Consider the following 17,081-nt stretch of genomic DNA (forward strand, 5'->3'; position numbering starts at 1 on the left):
TTCAAAAGTAAACAAACAGATTACACTTTAGTCAGTAGAGGGCAGTGCATCAATATGAATTATTATTGAACAAGAGACTTCTAATGGACTCTGTATATTGTATACATCAAGAGTGCTTTTTTGTCCATTATAGCACTGCTGAAAAGACAACATTAAAACTGCTTTCTGGCTGAAAATTATAATTCTATAAATGTTTACATGAAACGATATACTGCCTACTGCAAACCTTATCCAACAAGATAATCATATCTAATCGACTCAAGACAAGTCAAAGTTAAAGCTTTTGGAGAATAAAGTACCTTTAATTACATTAGTGTTACCAAAGACAAAACTATATGAAAGACAGCGTAAGGCACTGATGATGTCAGATTAATACAATATAAAACTCTATAATTAACTGGACAATAACAATAAAGACAATAATAACATTAACTACCATTACCCAAAATCTACACATTTTTAAACATTTGACACTGATATCTGATATTTTAACAATCATGTATTTCACAACTTACAACAAATACCTTTTTAAAAATTGTTAATTATGTAAATGAAAAAAAATCATTACAGTTCCAAACAACAAATAATTATTTTCAAAAAAGTTATTGTTACTTTCATTGACAGGTCAGAGCAGTTTTGGTGGCACAAGGGGGATCTACACAATATTCCACAAGATCTGAATACATAATCACTTAAATATACATACATACATACATATGTGTATGTGTGTTTGTGTACGTGTGTGCGCATGTGGGTATACACACAAATCGTAAACAACCTGCCTAAAACTCTGTAGGTCCCACAACCATTCTGACCCATCAAGGCATGAAGTCTGCTAGAGAATTGAGAAAAAGTCAGAAGGAAAACTAATGACAAAAACATTTTTTTTTACTTTTTGAGGAGTTTATATATATCCAGTTTTTAGCACCACTCAACTACAAAGAATGATTTTTCTCATTAATTAAAAAACAAAACAAAGCAGTGCTTATAGTGTTATAATAAAATCAACACACAAAAGCAGTTCACTTGTCAATGTCCAACACCAAACAATACTGCTGTGTAAAATTAGATTCAGAGGTTATCATCTGCATTGTATTGTTTAAAGTGCGAGCCATTTTTAAGTTTCACAGTGTTTCTAAAATCATATCCAGCCTCTGAATGTTCAAAAATAATCTGATAATCTGACTTTCACAGTATGGATACCTTAAAGTTTACATCACATAATTACAAATTGTACCGACGCTTTACAAGTTCTGATTAAGCAACATTTGAAAGTATTACATTGCTATTCAACTCGGTCCAGGGTGTATCCTGCCTTGATGCCCGATGACACCTGAGATAGGCACAGGCTCCCCGTGACCCGAGAAGTTCGGATAAGCGGTAGAAAATGAATGAATGAATGAATGAATGATATTGCTATTCAGATAAAATGTGTAAAACTGGCCACACAGTTCTCAGATCATAAAAGTTATTGATGGGCATTTACATAATATTAGGTAAACAATCAACGTTTTTATATAAGACACCAATGAGAAATGAGAAATGAGAAAACCAATAAGGTACAATAATGAGGTAAAACCAAGTTGAATTTAAAAAGTTATGCGAGAGAAAACATTCTCCAAAAAGATTAGCAAGCACCAAAAAGGCCAAATATAGCTAGAATTCTTTTGTGAAATCCCTGCATAATCTGCCTGGAATGGTTGATTTATTACTGTAGATGTTTTGCTTTTGTGGATTCTGATTATACAGATTCTCTAAACAAAGCAGATTGGAAAATCAACAAGAACCAAATATACTAGAATAGGCACTTTGAATCTCAATAATATTGCTATAATATTAATAGTATTGCTATATTACTAATCTTAAATTAATGAGCATTTAGCAAAACCTTTTTTAACTAAAGTACCATCTAATGTAATTATATATTAACAAGTTGTCTTACTTGTTACGTACTTACTATGTACTTCACATGGTACTTCCTTTTTGACTTGGAATGCAGTTCTACTCATTCAACAAGGCTGCCAGTCCATTGCAAGGCTCTCTGCATACTCATGTTCATATACTCAATCACACGCACCCTTTCATAAATTGTTGGATGTTCCTTAACCTGGTCATATATATACACACACTGTGCAACTGAATTTTTATGTGCATACATACAGAATATATATTATGTATGCATATAAAAAAATGCAGTTGCACAGTACAACCTTTTCACTCTTTTTATGACACTTTTGAACTTGTAAACAATTAATTAATGAATAAAATGGCTTTGAATTTTTGCCAAAGGAATGACTAAAGTAATAATTTTATAATGACCAAAGCAAAAAAAACCAAAAAAAACCAAAAAAAAAACCTAAACTGTCAAAACATTTTTAGGCACTTTTCCAATACGATTAGTTGAGAATGTAAACCATTGTGCGTATACAATGGTGTTCTTCTGATACATTCGTCTTACGACATGCACATGCACGTCTACCCACCCATTTACAAATAGTGATTTGTCTACAAGTTACATTCCAAGTGTGCGCATATATACACCAACTACACAGCATTTCCAGTTGAGGAGATGCTAAAGGCCATTATAAAAGTGCATTTTTAAAATATATATTAATGACTTAACTATTGCACTTTGTGCTCCACGGAGGCGCTTGCCTTTACCATAGTGCAAGAAGTTCTCCATAGCTTTCAGTTGTGTAGAGTTTACCTAAGGTCACTTGCTGGGGTACAGAGAGCACGTAGTCTCTAAAAAGGGTCAAAAATTACAATAGGTTACAACATTTCAATAGAACCAGGCAGGTTATTGTATACCTAGAAGTTATTATTATTTGAGTGTCTAACCCAATATATTGAAATATATAGTTGAAAATAGAGGTTAAATAAATTATTTCTCAGACCATTAGATAAAACAACTGTGTTAGAGAAACCCTTGTACAACATTTGGATAGATCAAGAACACCCCTCAGGAGACCATCACCAATAATGGTCAAAACATAAACTTAATAGCTGTACTCATGTTTGACACACTTGAATAGAAGAAAGCTTTGGCTGAAAAACGAAGAGGGCTTCGGGCCTTGGCCCCAAACTGCAGAAAATCTGTATTAAATTTGAAACAATTCCTAGCTCCTCTTTATATTGCAGAGTTTGCTTGATTAAGTGTTAATTTCTGTGATCACTAAATCTTGGCAGTATTAATGGTTTAACGAGTGAGCAAATTTATGCATCTAGGACATTATACAGGTTTTCCCAAATAATGTTTCTGGTTATTTTTCAATTAATATTTATATACCGTAATCTCATCATTGAGAGTGGAAAAACGTCCTGACATGATAGATCTTGGCTTCATTTCATCACAAAATCATACCAATTTCAGCATAAGTGTGTAGGATTTTTACATCCATTATATATTATTCTATTACATTGGTAAGTTATGCAGCAATCTGTCTGGTACATACCTGTCTTAGTGTGCCACTGGAAGTGAGCAGCACATAGATCATCCAAAGAGGAACCAGTAGAGTTGAAGAGAGTGTGAACCACCAACCAATAGCATAGCCCCACCAGGGGTACTCGGTAACATTGTTAAACTTCAGAGGAGTGAATTTGATCAGAGAGAAGACAAATGTAGCCTAAAGACAAAAATATGCAAGTAAAAAAAAAATTGTAGTAAAAAAATGGTTCTTCAAGAGTTCATTAAACTATTAAGGAATCCAAAAACGTTTGTGCTAATGAGGGTGGTTGAGCGGCAGAGGGTGGAGCAAGGAAAAGTAAGTGTTAAGGATCTACACCTGTGCAGGATTATTATGTTGGCTTTGTAGAAGCCAACATTCTGTTTTCCTATTTAAGCTTAGACAAAAATATATCAAGAGTAACTCCTCCTAGGGCTTTCGAGCCACATGCACTAAATTCGGATATGTGGTAAACCCTGGTTTGACGTTTGTTGCTATTACTTTTCTAAGTGATCCGAGTACCGGTACTTCTACACTATCTACACTAAACTCGGCCAGCTCCTTTAGGGTGATACTCTGTACAAAGTTTTAAATTGGTGTACCGTCTGGCCTTTTGGTTGTGCCGCAGCCCCGCCCCCAATATATGCAAAATCAAAAAACTTTTTACATCATGGACATGTGACATATTAAAACACTCAGAACAACGAGGGGAACTTCCTCATGGGCATTCTGATGAGGTCACATGCTCGTCTCCACTTACCTCCAAATGTTTTGGCACCCTAGCTTTCTGTCTACTTGCTTCCAAAAGGAACACTGACCCTTATGTCCACTCGCCTCCAAAAAGCAATGGCCTTTGCGAATATTTGTATCGTCAAAGCCAACATCAAAGTTTGTTGTGACGAACTTTACAAATCTAGTTCTAATGTATGATTTGTCTTTTAGTGAGTCAAAAACAAAGTAGGGAAAGACCAAACTTTCTTATAGGGATACTTTGTTGAAGTGATCTAATTTGAAAGGTTTAAGGGCAACCAAAAAATCTAAAGACTGCATATATAACATCATAAATTTGTACAGTTAACAGGTAATATATTAAATAATAATAATAAAAAAAAAACAGCTGCAAGTTATTCTGTAAAACTATCAGTACATTTTGTGTACTAGAGGAAATGAGAGATGAAAATCTCAGAGATTAAGGTGTTTGACTACTGAACGGAAAGTTGTGAATATGTATAGATTCACTAACAGGTCCTGTAACTTTTAGAAGATTGTAATCACTTTCATATCACCTGTAATATAAAATTAATTAGAAAAATTTAGAATGCAAATGTAGTTACAGAGAGACTTACAGCACAGAACAGAGGGGTGAGGTACCTCCAACAATACTTTATTAAGACCAGTGGCTTATAGCCAATCATGTCCTCAATATTATCATAAAGACGATCAGCACCTAGAAGAAACGTACAGAAAGTTGAAAATTATTTTTCAAGTTCACCAAAACTATGGCAAGTCATAAACAGATTATATACACTCCACCATTTGGTAGGACCTGGTGACCTGGTTCTCAGTGTGTCTTTGGATCCCCAGTGGTCTGGTATGTATATGCTTATATGGAGTCCAAAACTGTACTGCATTTTTTTTTTATATCCCCAGATATGATTACTAATCAGATCAGCAAGTATTATGGTTATTATTTAGTTTTCATAATATGACATATGGTCATATGACATAATGACAAATATACAGGGACTGGAAAGTTAAGGGATAAAAAACTACAATAAAATAATATGCAGATGACATGAGGACACATATTTGCCTTTTTTTGTAAGATCAAACTTGCGCTGTGCATAATATCCTTGGCCTCAATCAGGCCTACACATCCTACAAAATCTTTTTTTGCATATGGTATATAGCAAAAATTGCTGTTAGTCTAGTGACTGAAAAAAAAATCTAACCAACTGTAAACATAATTCTGAAATGTGAGGATAAAAATATTAGATAAAAAGTGTTGATAAAATAATCTTTGTACAGGAAGTTATGACCTAGTCTGTATAGTGTAATATATTTTTAGATAAATGATAAAGAATTTAAATTGAATAATGTACTTATAAGACAAATATAAGTACATTTGTCCCTTCTCCTTGTTAGTTAAATGGTTTGGTGATTTTACACTTGGCAGTTTGTAGATTTAAAGCACACTCATTGGTGACAAAGGTGTTTAACCGTGCATATTTGCAGTCTCCAAGAGAGTACCTTTTTAGTAATCATGTTGATTCAGTTTAGGACCACTGTATGCATAGATAAAAATCAACTGAAACAAATGCCTCTGGCAAGACAGTCTGGTATTACAAACCTTGGAATTTGTGAATACCTGGAAAACAGTACATGCCTATATATGCAAATGCTATTGACAAGGAATGCTTTCAACTGTTTGTTATTCACGGCTTCAAGCTTTCTTTTTCTTATTAAGTTGACAGCTGGAATGCTGTTTGACAACCAGGTCAGGTTCTGGGTGCAGTGTGATTTAATTTGTGTGGCTTTAAGGTAATTATCATCATCTCTAGGCAGAGGAGCAGCTTCAGGAACTGCTCCACAGACAGACTGAGGAGTTAGTTTCGCCCATGTTCCATACGGCTTTTTAATTCCACTCGGGGTGGTGTGGGGATGAGACAGACGGCTGACAATGGCGACACACAACGCACCTTAGCACTCAGATTTGCAGACTTTTTCATTTAAATCTATTACTTTTATATTATTTAGAATTTATTATATGCCTTATTGCCCAAGTTTGTGGATACTGCTGGAGGTGGAGTACTTACCATACACCCACCCTATACACACCGACTGCAGAATGGCAAATAACAGAAGTGTCATCCCACTGCAGCAATAGTAATCAAAGAGCTGAAAAATATACAAGCCACCCTGGAGGATGAAATTGGGAGTGAGAATGTGTAAAAGAAATTACATAAAATTATATCATTTATTTAAAAATACTTTTGACTATTCGTTATTTTACTATTTGCATTGATTGTTAAAATACAATACTGGTGGTTTTATAATGAGTCTACAAATCTCTAAATGCCTTTGAATAATAAAGACTTATTTCAGGATGACTTCTCAGCTAAGGGCAAGAATGCATAATCACCTCTGTTACCATAACAAGGCCACACAGGAAACACCCCACACAAATGATGAGCAGGAAACCTTTGCGGCGATGACCAAAGAGGAAGAATGAGGGGTACATGTCAGTTACAGCAGTCATCAGTGCCTCCAAACACACAAACTGTAAAGAGGAGTGTTGACAGAACAAAAGTGCTTTGGTAAATTAACACTCAAATTAACTAATTAATTAAGAGTTTAAAACTTGGTAAGATTTATATACGGCTGCCTTAAATTGATTTTGCACTTACCTCACTGTCCAGACCTAGCAGAATAATCATAAGAAAGAAACAAATGGCCCATAGTTGTGGAACCGGCATCATCGCCACTGCCCTGGGGTAAGCAATGAAGGCCAAACCTGGACCTGGGAAAGCAAATAAATTTTAGGGTTTTTGAGGGTAGCCCTGGATATGTTTACCACTTGGAACATAGCAGATCGGTTAGATATTCAGTCACCTGACTCTGCCACTTTTGAGATGTCTGTCTGCTGCTCATAAGCCATGAAGCCCAGCACAGAGAAGATGGCAAAACCAGCCACAAAACTGGTCCCACTGTTCAACAGGCACAGATAAATACAGTCCCTGCAAAGACACACATTTTTCATATTTTATGTGTATATACTAGTTGCTTATATATAAATGTCTGTATGAACTGGTATATATAATTAGTTTACTAACTTGTAGCAGTTATTATTGTACTTGTTGTAGCTGCCCAGTGCAGTGAGGCACCCAATGCAGAGTGCGTAGGAGTAAAATATCTGTGTTCCGGCATCCATCCACACCTACATACCATGAAAGAAAGAAAGAGCCTTCAGTACTCACTGACCATTTGACAAAGCAACAGCTGCAAACTCTTTAGTAATTCAGTGAATTCCTAATTATTAAGGGTTAATTTTATGTACATTTGGAGACTATAACCTTCTTATTGATATAATTTACAAAACAGAAAACACATTTAAATATTATTTAAAAAAAAAGATTATTATTTTTAATACATTAAAGATTACATTAATAAGATTATTACATTTAATACATTTCTTTCCATCCACCATATTTTATATCAGCGTCTCCTCATACCTGTGGGTCTGTGAGGCGTGTAGTATCTGGTTTGAGGTAAAAAATAATGCCATTAACAGCCCCAGGCAACGTGACTCCACGCACCAACAGCACTGCCAATATTACATAAGGAAAGGTAGCAGTGAAATAGACCACCTGAGAAGTAAGAGATAACGCTTAGTAAAACTAAGTATGCCACAACTTTAAAACAGATACTATACCCATAATTAATTTTCTGAATATGTTTAAAGAAGGTCCTACCTTTCCTGTAGACTTCACTCCCTTCCAGACACAGAAGTAGCAGATGATCCAAGCCAAGAGGAGATACAGTGCCAGCTCCCACCTTACACTGCCCAGCTCATACACACTGCTTGTGAGATTTAGCACTCTCCTCCTGAAAAACACAAACCATATTTGGTCGATTACCCTCTGACACATGTAATAATACAATAGATCTATTTTAACTGCAATTTAAAAACACTCACTCCCAGAACTCTTTAACAGGTGAAGTTGCATTCTCTGGTATACTCAAGTTTACATACTCCATTTTTTCAAATTCAATGCACGTTTCTGTTGAGGAGAGAAGACACAGCTAAACATTCCCCTAATACAGCACATGAACCACAGTCTAAAAATTATAGAATGACATTTAAGGGGGCACTATAATTTACTTTATATTTGATATTACTGTATAACAATTTACTTATATGAAAGAGAACTTTTGTACCAATAGATCCATTTAACTGTTAAATAAAGGGGGGTCCAGTATTTCACAAACATAATTTAAATATAATTGATTCCAGTAGACCTTGTTGAGGGTCCAGTAGACCTTGTTTATATGCATAACCTAGGGTGGGATGTAATTTCTAGCACTGTATCGTACCTTAATATGTATTCTAATGTATGACATGAGCACAGAAAATGAAAAAAATAAATAAATTATTATATTATGACCTCAGTAATTTCAGTCACTTGTCCTGCAACCCAACAGCAGATACGATGCTTTTTATCAGGCTATCATGGCTGGCAGGCAAATAGTATCAGGAAAATATACATTGTTAAATAGACAAATTTGCAGTAATCATGGCCATTAACCCTTCCACGTCCTGTTTAACTTCACAACTTAAAATGCCAAATCTCTATACAATCCACTGTTTGAGTTTTTAATTTATTAGTTGTTTATGTTAATAATATTAATACCAGTATTCCAGGTATTGCTGCAGCTAGCCCATGGTAACTCTGCACTAAAGGAAGAAAAAAGATAGAAGAATGCCCAGGCCAAAATGATGATATAGTAGATGCTGGAGTACAACACGACCACCTGAGATCCATAGCCCAATCCTACAAAAGGAAATAAAAAAAGTAGCATTATTTTACATTGTTTCCACCACACCACTTAAGTCATCAGAAAATGTTTTCTTCATTGCAGGGGTCTAAATTACACATTTTTTACTATTAAACATTTTACTATTAATTTGTTTCAATGCTATGCACAATTTGCCCTCCAATAACCTGTTAATCTGTTAAGGGAAGGACCACAACCAACCATCTGTATTTCAGAAATGAAATTATCAGTGACACTGACATGTGAGACTATCAGGCATAGCAGTGTTGCTGGGTTTATTAAACACTGCATTTTCACTGTGAGAAATGCACTGTGTGTTTTAATCAAGCTCTGGCCTTTTAATAACTAGTGGCTGATTACACTGAGCTGATTACCAAACCCCTAGCTTGTTGCTGTGCTCCATGCACTTGTTCCACTGCCACACCCAGTAAAATTCCAGTGGCACGGCAGTGTTAGCCTAATAACCAAATAACATCTGCACAGTGGTGGTTATATTGGGGGCATAATTTCCAATTAATAGATTTGAGGAGTCATGTTACATTGTATACAAAAATAGCCTAGAGTTGGTATTTGTAGATTCACATGTTGCAATTCTACAATTCAGTCTTATCCACAATTTGGCTGCATGCTATCACTCTGACAAAATCAGAGCTACACCTGCTTATTTTAAAAAAGGTTGTAGATAGGTTTCCCTGATATAAATTTTAAGGTAGGTTACCAGAATGTTCAAGTTAAATACAGTAATAAACAAACTTAACAACAACATAAAATAATTCAATTTTTAATTTGATGACTTAATAGTATACACAATGGGTACTCACATACTTCCTCTTAAAGCATTAAAATACACATTTAAAATTGTATTTTCTATCCACTAAAATCACAAATGTCCTTCTTACACGACTGTCCTTGACCACTGCAGATGCCTTAGTAGGGACAACAACAAACTTTGTTTTTACAAAAAAAAAAGTTACGACAAACTTTGTTGTAAATATTTGTTTTACATCTACATATTTACTTATTTTTTGGGACCTTGAAGTAAGTACCCATTAATTCAAAGGAAAAAAATATATAAAAAGTACATTTTAGACCAAAGTTCTTTTTTAAATGCATAAAGGCTCACCTTCAAACAGGGGGCAGATTTTTCTCCAGCAGGTAATGCAACCTTGACTAGTGTATTGACCCAATGATATCTCCATGAGGAACAGTGGAATGCCACAGGCAAACAGGAAGACCAAATATGGTATTAAAAATGCTCCTGAAGAACAAAGTCACAATTTCAGGTAAGACAAGTTTATATATATAATGCACATCTCACAAAAAAAGGCATTTTCTTATAAATTTGTTTAGCTCAAAAGCAGCTCCTGTATGATGGAAGGAAGCTGGCCGGTGAGTGAGATCATCAATGGGTCCAGCTTTGGATACTAGTTGACTGGTCCCTAGTGATTATTCAAGTCGATTTGAGAGTTTGTTTAAAGAATTAGGTCTAAGTGAATTGCATGAATAGCCTATCAAATCAGCCAAAGCAAAACAAAAAAGGAAACAATGTGGATTTTGCTTCAGCTGGAGAATTCACCAACTGAAACATTCACCAACATTGCAAAGCAAAGGAGGGGAGTGAAATTTTACATTTTTTAAATGTATAACTAAAAATCCCTCTTTCACTTTAATACTATCTCACTAATGATAACATTCTTCCTTTTCTTCTTATTATTAATATTATTAGCGGTAGTAATGTGCTGTTTTTTTTTTATGTGTGCCACTTGATATTGGAATGTGGCATGTTACATAGATGAGTTTTGCACTCATGGTCTAAGATTATTCTGTGATTTATGATGTCAAATGCAGCACTGAGATCTAGTAGCACCAGCACTGGTGTCTTGCCAAAGATGGAACACAGACATCATATAGTTATTGCATATATAGTTATTGTATATATACTTATCCTTTTACCAAGACTGAATCTTGTATTGGTATAAAAGCCAGACTGTATATTTCGACATGGATCATGTGCAACAAATATTTTAAACTGAGCCTTTTCCAAGTGATAACCACATAAGTTCAGTATTTCGGTTGTTAATCACTTACCTCCTCCATTCTTGTAGCACAGGTATGGGAACCTCCACACATTTCCTAGACCGATAATTTGGCCAGCAACAGCTAGGATAAATTCAACTTTATTTGACCATTGGCCTCTCTCTTGAGTTTTGCCTTTTGTATGAACTCTTCCTGATTCAGGACAAGCCAATTTCATCTGCATCTCGGGATCATAATTCATCGCCATATCACTGAAAGAAGGTAAACATGTTAGATATCTCCATTGTTATGACTACACAAGCATGTATATATAAAAACTCTCTAGTGTCCCTCTGTACAGTTTTGAATAAGAAAGCATTCATCAGACTTTTCTTGATTTGTGTTAGCTCAATGACACTACATGCAAGTACATAGAGTACAAGCATTTTTTGTCAAAAAAAAAAAATTATATATATGTACACACACACACACACATATATACACACACACGTATATATATGTGTGTGTGTGTGTGTATATACACACACACATATATATATATATATATATATATATATATATATATATATATATATATATATATATATATATATATATATATATATATATATATATATATATGTGTGTGTATGTATGTATGACACACATTGTCTTCCAACCAAATTGCACCATTTTAACAGTGTGTGGCTAAAATAGAACAGCCAGTATACTAGACTCAGCACAGCATTACGACCTTTGCTTATATATTGTGTTACATATATGGCTTCATTTTGTGCCTCAGCACCCACTGCAATTTGTTAATAATTCATTCATGGTCAAACTGTATATTATATCTAAACAGATTTCTGTTATAAAAAGACTGTGTACTCACAGATTTAATTTTAAACAAAACCTTGGCAATGTGTAATCTCTGTTAGGCCTTACACGTTCCACTGATACAAATGTCCACTGTTCTAGATAATTTCCTTGGCTTATAGCAACACAATATTTAACTATTATTTAAAGTGTTTAAAATTTACAATGTAGGAAAATTACTACCGGCATCCTTCTAACCAGCAGAGACATGAGAAATCTATTAAACATGATCTGCCTTAACTATTTCACCTACAGGTAGGTGGTAAAATGAACTTCCCATCAATGTCAGAACACAGAAGTTGCTGGCTTTCTTCAAATTACAGGTAAAGATCTTTAATGAAATACCCTGCAAAAGACTTTTAGACTGATGGTATTAGTACTGTGTGACCGTGTGAACCAGTATTGATTTATTGATTGTGAATTCAAAGAACTTTTGTACATCTCTCTGGATAAGCACGTCTGCAAAATGCCATAAATGTTAATGTACACTTTGAACAGTGTTTACAGAGAGCAAATAATTATATAGAGGGAAGATTAACACTCTTCAGTCTTGATAGTAGTTCTCTATGAAGATTATTGAAACTCTGCAGAACTGTGCAGTGTCTTTATGCATGCCTAACGTACCGTGAGAAATGGTGGGACTAGTTGAGCAGTGTGACAAAATCTGAGGGCACTAGATGCAGTGCTGGGAATGATAAGAGCTATGCGAATTCTAAGCAGAAAAAGGGGCATCTAAGGATGGAAAGGAGAATATGAGCTGGCAAAAGATGACCACTTAGCAGTGATATGAGAATCTATTAGGACGAGTTTAGAGGGAGAAGAGAAGAGGACCAAGAACTGAGCCTTGTGGGACACGAGTGGAGAGTCTACACTGAAAAGAAACCAATGTGATGCTAAGAGATGTGAAGTGGGGTACCAGTCATGTCTGTAACTGGAGAAAGACAAATGAAAACCAGATCCACACATTTCCTGCTTTATGCATGGGAGGGAAGCCACTGAATGTCAAGCAGATGAAATTTGTTAAAATCAGTAGGCAAGAGGATTGGAGTTGTTGAAAGTGATTTTGAAAGGACTGTCAGATCGGTGCCGTCAGTTAGGAAAAGACTGAAAAGTGTGTCCATGTGGGGAGCTCAAACTACTCTTGATTAATGACCTGAGAGAACTAATTAGCATAAAATAAAAGTCCAAGCAATACTACATTACAACGATTTAAATGACATGGCTGTAGATCTAACTGAGTCAAGCAAAAAAGTCATACATTTAACATGCACAAAAAAATTTAATACCTATGTATATACCTAAATTAACAGCAAAAAAATAAAAATAAACACAGCAGCTGATTATTTGTATTCTCTGAAAATTTTCATTTATCAGAAAAATGGTGATAGAAAAAGGAAATCAAGTCTGTGCCTGTGCATATCAAAATCAACACCAAAGCTTCCACTGAAAAAAAAATTAGACAATTTAATAATATAACTCATAAGCACTGCTGAGAGCTGTAAGTATTTTTAGTCACATTTGATTGCTTTTCACTCTGGCATGGTATTACAACATTCAAAGCTATGCTCTCTATTTCTGTGTGTAATGATCATCACTACTGCACTTCTGGTAAGACATGTTTTAGAGGTCCTAACAGGTTTATCATGTTAACAAACAGTCAATCTTATGTAACAAACAAATCAAAGCAGTAAGTGCTGTTCTAAAAAGTGATCCACAAACTAAGGAACAATTGCTTTAGTTAGACGATACATGTCAGAGTAACATTGTGAGCGGTCTGCACCTATGCAATCCCAAAAGTAGCAAGATACTTAACACTGGGTTTTCAAACTTTTCCATCACAGCACTGACTTTTTCTTTGTGCTACACTGGCTCTTCAATGAGACTGATTCTGATAGGTTTGCTTTGCCCAGAACTCTTCCCTGGTTCACCTGCTGTTCTTATATATATATATATATATATATATATATATATATATATATATATATATATATATATATATAGAGAGAGAGAGAGAGAGAGAGAGAGAGAGAGAGAGAGAAAGAGAGAGATAGAGAGAGAGAGAGACAGCAACAACAACAATAATAATAATAATAACAATACAACTCAGCTTGTCACACCATAGAGTAACCTAAAGACTTACACGTAGGAGATCAGTTATAAAGCACCAACACCCTAAATTACTTATTGACGGTTCCTTCCTCCCTCTTTATTAAATGTGCTCCTAACACTAGTGGGGCATCAACCCACAGGAACAATGTGATAGAAACTGTTAAGGATAACGGGTGATTATGGGTGCTTTGAGTGACTACAAAGAGGAAACAAGCTTATTGGCGATGATAACTGCGTTATAGAAGGTTAAATAATAATCATCATGTGACGCTTTTACGTTATCACTTGTCATGCTATCATCATGTTGTTACGCTTATATTCACACAGCAACTAAACCAGCTGGCAGGGCGTTTAAAGCGACACTATGACAATTTCAGAGCTTACTTTGGTATCTAATGTGATACATTGCATCGCGTTGCGAGGACGCGCAATTGTTGGAACTCCATCTACGTTCAGTGTTAACTTCACAGAAAGATATTTTTTCCCCATCAAACGATCACTCTAAACGCACATAAGTGACTCTTAACAAACGGTAATTTTGATCATGTGTAATCTTATGAGTTTAGGATTGACAGAGGCACTACAAACCCCAGGAAGTAACAATGAGTCACTGTACCTTCCCCGTGCCCTTTAGCCTAGATATTATGAGCACAGGGACACAATACAATAGGCTACAATCCACTTCCTTAAGTGACGCGGTGCGAAAGCAAATGTCCTCTAAACACAGGTTTTATACTTACAGTTGCCCTAACGGGGTAAGGAAGGAGAGAAAACGAAAGAGCAAATGCTACCTGATGGAGGCAGTCGTTCAGAAGTTTAGGAAGCCAGTGTTGCTCAAGATTGGATGTGCATAAAGAAATTGCAAGAACAGGCAATTTTATCCGGTATATTCGCGTTATCCGCCTGTGTCTCTGTTCTGCTCTGTACTCGAACTACAGTGGAAAAACACGTGCGTCTATTTGAAGATGTATTTGCGCTTGGATGAGGCGGGGCTTATTTAGCCATTGAGTTTAGGCTCAGTTTATCAAGCTATTAAAAGATATTAAACAGTTACAGTTTAACTGTTACACAATTATGGTCATATATCAAAAGGAGAGTACAACTGTGTCACAAAGCTACCCTTTGGCCAGATACCGATGTAAATGATAGGAATTAGGGTACGCCAAGTGGCAACCTGTGACTGTGGGACGCCAAAAGAGTCAAACAGAACCTTAGGTTTTATGGTTCATTTACTGACATAACCAATTGTACATTGGGATGTGGTAGCCTAGTGTTGGTTAAGGTGTTGGGCTACCAATCGGAAGGTTGGTAAGCTGCCACTGCTGGGGCCCCTGAGCAAGGCCCTTAACCCTCAGTTATTGGATAAGGGCATCTGCTAAATGCTGTAAATGTACATTGCCCATACCATACCTGCTGAAAAACTGGCTGCTCTGACCAGCTGGCATAAAATTATTTTTTTTTTTTTGAAAAATGTAATTAGTTTTAACCAACCAGTAATTAACCAAATTATGTAATTAACCAAAAAATAATTAACCAAAAACAAATTAAACAAATTATTATCACTGCATCACTACCAGACACCAGATCCACTAAATTCACATACCACATGAACCGCTCTACTGAGGACACCATTGCTTATCTTCTCCACACAATGATGAGCCACCTTGACTGCACAAAAGGGAATTATGCAAAAATGCTGTTTGTGGATGACAGGTCACTGTCTAACACCATAATTCCCTCCACGCTCACCTCTAAGTTGGAGGTCCTGGAACTCAGCCGTACGGGTGGGCAAACACATCTTATCCACCCTCACCCTCAGCACTGGAGCTTCCCAGGCTTGTGTTCTGAGCGCCCTGCTGTACTCACTGTACACATATGACTGTGTGGCTACTTTCCACAAAACCACTATCATCAAGTTTGCTGACGACACTGTTGTGGTGGGCCTGATCTCCAACAATGATGAGACGGCCTACCTACAGGAGACTAAAAACCTGGAGGACCAGGGCCAGGAAGATTGTAAAGGATTTCAGCCTTCCCAACAATGGACTCTTTTTTGTTGCATTCAGGGAAACGCCTCCGCTCCTTGAAAGCAAACACAGAGAGAATGAGGAGAAGCTTCTTCCCGCAGGCCATTCGAAGTTTAAATGAGGAAACACCCAGGATCTAGTGCTGGACCTCTTCCTCCATCTACACTGCTTTTCTGCACACATTTTTTTGCACTGACACTTTAACTCTGGACTGTCATTTTAACTCTGGACTTGCACAGCACAGTGCCACTTTATACACTCTATACACACCATACTGCACATAGACAATTTAAGGACAATCATTAAAAACCATACACATTTGTGTATATTTATGTATATGTGTATAAATTTTTTTCCACATATATTTTCATATTTTATATAGTTTTTATATAGTTTATAGTTTTTGTTTATCTATTTTTTTTTTTTTTTTTTTTTTTTTTACACCCCTAATTGCATTCCTTTTATGCTTAAAGACCGGACAGGTGCAAAAAGCATTTCATTGCATGTCGTACCCTGTATGTATGTGTATGTGACAAATAAATTTAAATTTGAATTTGAAAATAATAATAAAAATTGTTTAAAGATATATATTCCTTTTAGATACCTGCTCTATCTTCCCTTTTCTATATGTGTGTACATGTGACATTCGCAACATCTTAGCAATTTGCACAATTTTTGTGGTATTCCACAATCAAAGGCAACATGTAGAACCAAAACAGGCTGTCTTTCAGGGTATGAAAGCAAAATACCTGGAGGTAACCCATAAGCACATTTACATTCGTGGCTTTTGGCAAACAGTCTTTTTTTAGAGTGACTTACAAAATGAATTTGTCAATACTGCTTCATCACTAGATTATGGACTAGAAGTAAAAAGTGCTAGTTTAAACACACAGAGAATATACAAACTCCACACACAGGGTGGAAGCAAGAATCACACTATACAAGCAAGCAATTCCTTTTCTATTGTAGATACAAATTGCTTAATCTCATGTTAAATATCCTGCATTATCCAGTTTACTCGTTCTTTCCAGCTTTAGTGAAAAACCTAAAG

The 17,081-nt window shown here is 35.7% G+C and overlaps 1 protein-coding gene across 2 annotated transcripts; it reads right to left on the reverse strand.

Annotated features, from left to right (window-relative positions):
• Positions 1–281: 281 nt before the first annotated feature.
• slc6a22.1 (solute carrier family 6 member 22, tandem duplicate 1) lies at positions 282–15,041 on the reverse strand. Of its 2 annotated transcripts, XM_047813458.1 has the most exons (16): positions 14,795–15,041; positions 13,743–13,825; positions 11,091–11,290; positions 10,126–10,260; positions 8,858–8,998; positions 8,143–8,227; positions 7,919–8,051; positions 7,679–7,813; positions 7,280–7,383; positions 7,059–7,183; positions 6,854–6,966; positions 6,589–6,726; positions 6,263–6,365; positions 4,793–4,893; positions 3,456–3,626; positions 282–2,745 (listed from the first exon to the last, which is right to left on the reverse strand). In XM_047813458.1, the coding sequence occupies exons 3-16, from the start codon at positions 11,284–11,286 to the stop codon at positions 2,704–2,706; spliced, it is 1,722 nt and encodes a 573-aa protein (XP_047669414.1). In that variant the 5' UTR covers positions 11,287–11,290; positions 13,743–13,825; positions 14,795–15,041; the 3' UTR covers positions 282–2,703. The 2 variants fall into 2 exon arrangements, with proteins under 2 accessions (XP_047669414.1, XP_027002279.1); XM_027146478.2 differs by lacking the exon at positions 13,743–13,825 and having other exon boundaries at positions 14,795–15,036.
• Positions 15,042–17,081: the final 2,040 nt, after the last annotated feature.

The sequence above is a fragment of the Tachysurus fulvidraco genome, chromosome 5 (assembly GCF_022655615.1).
Source record: "Tachysurus fulvidraco isolate hzauxx_2018 chromosome 5, HZAU_PFXX_2.0, whole genome shotgun sequence".
Lineage (NCBI taxonomy): Eukaryota > Metazoa > Chordata > Actinopteri > Siluriformes > Bagridae > Tachysurus > Tachysurus fulvidraco.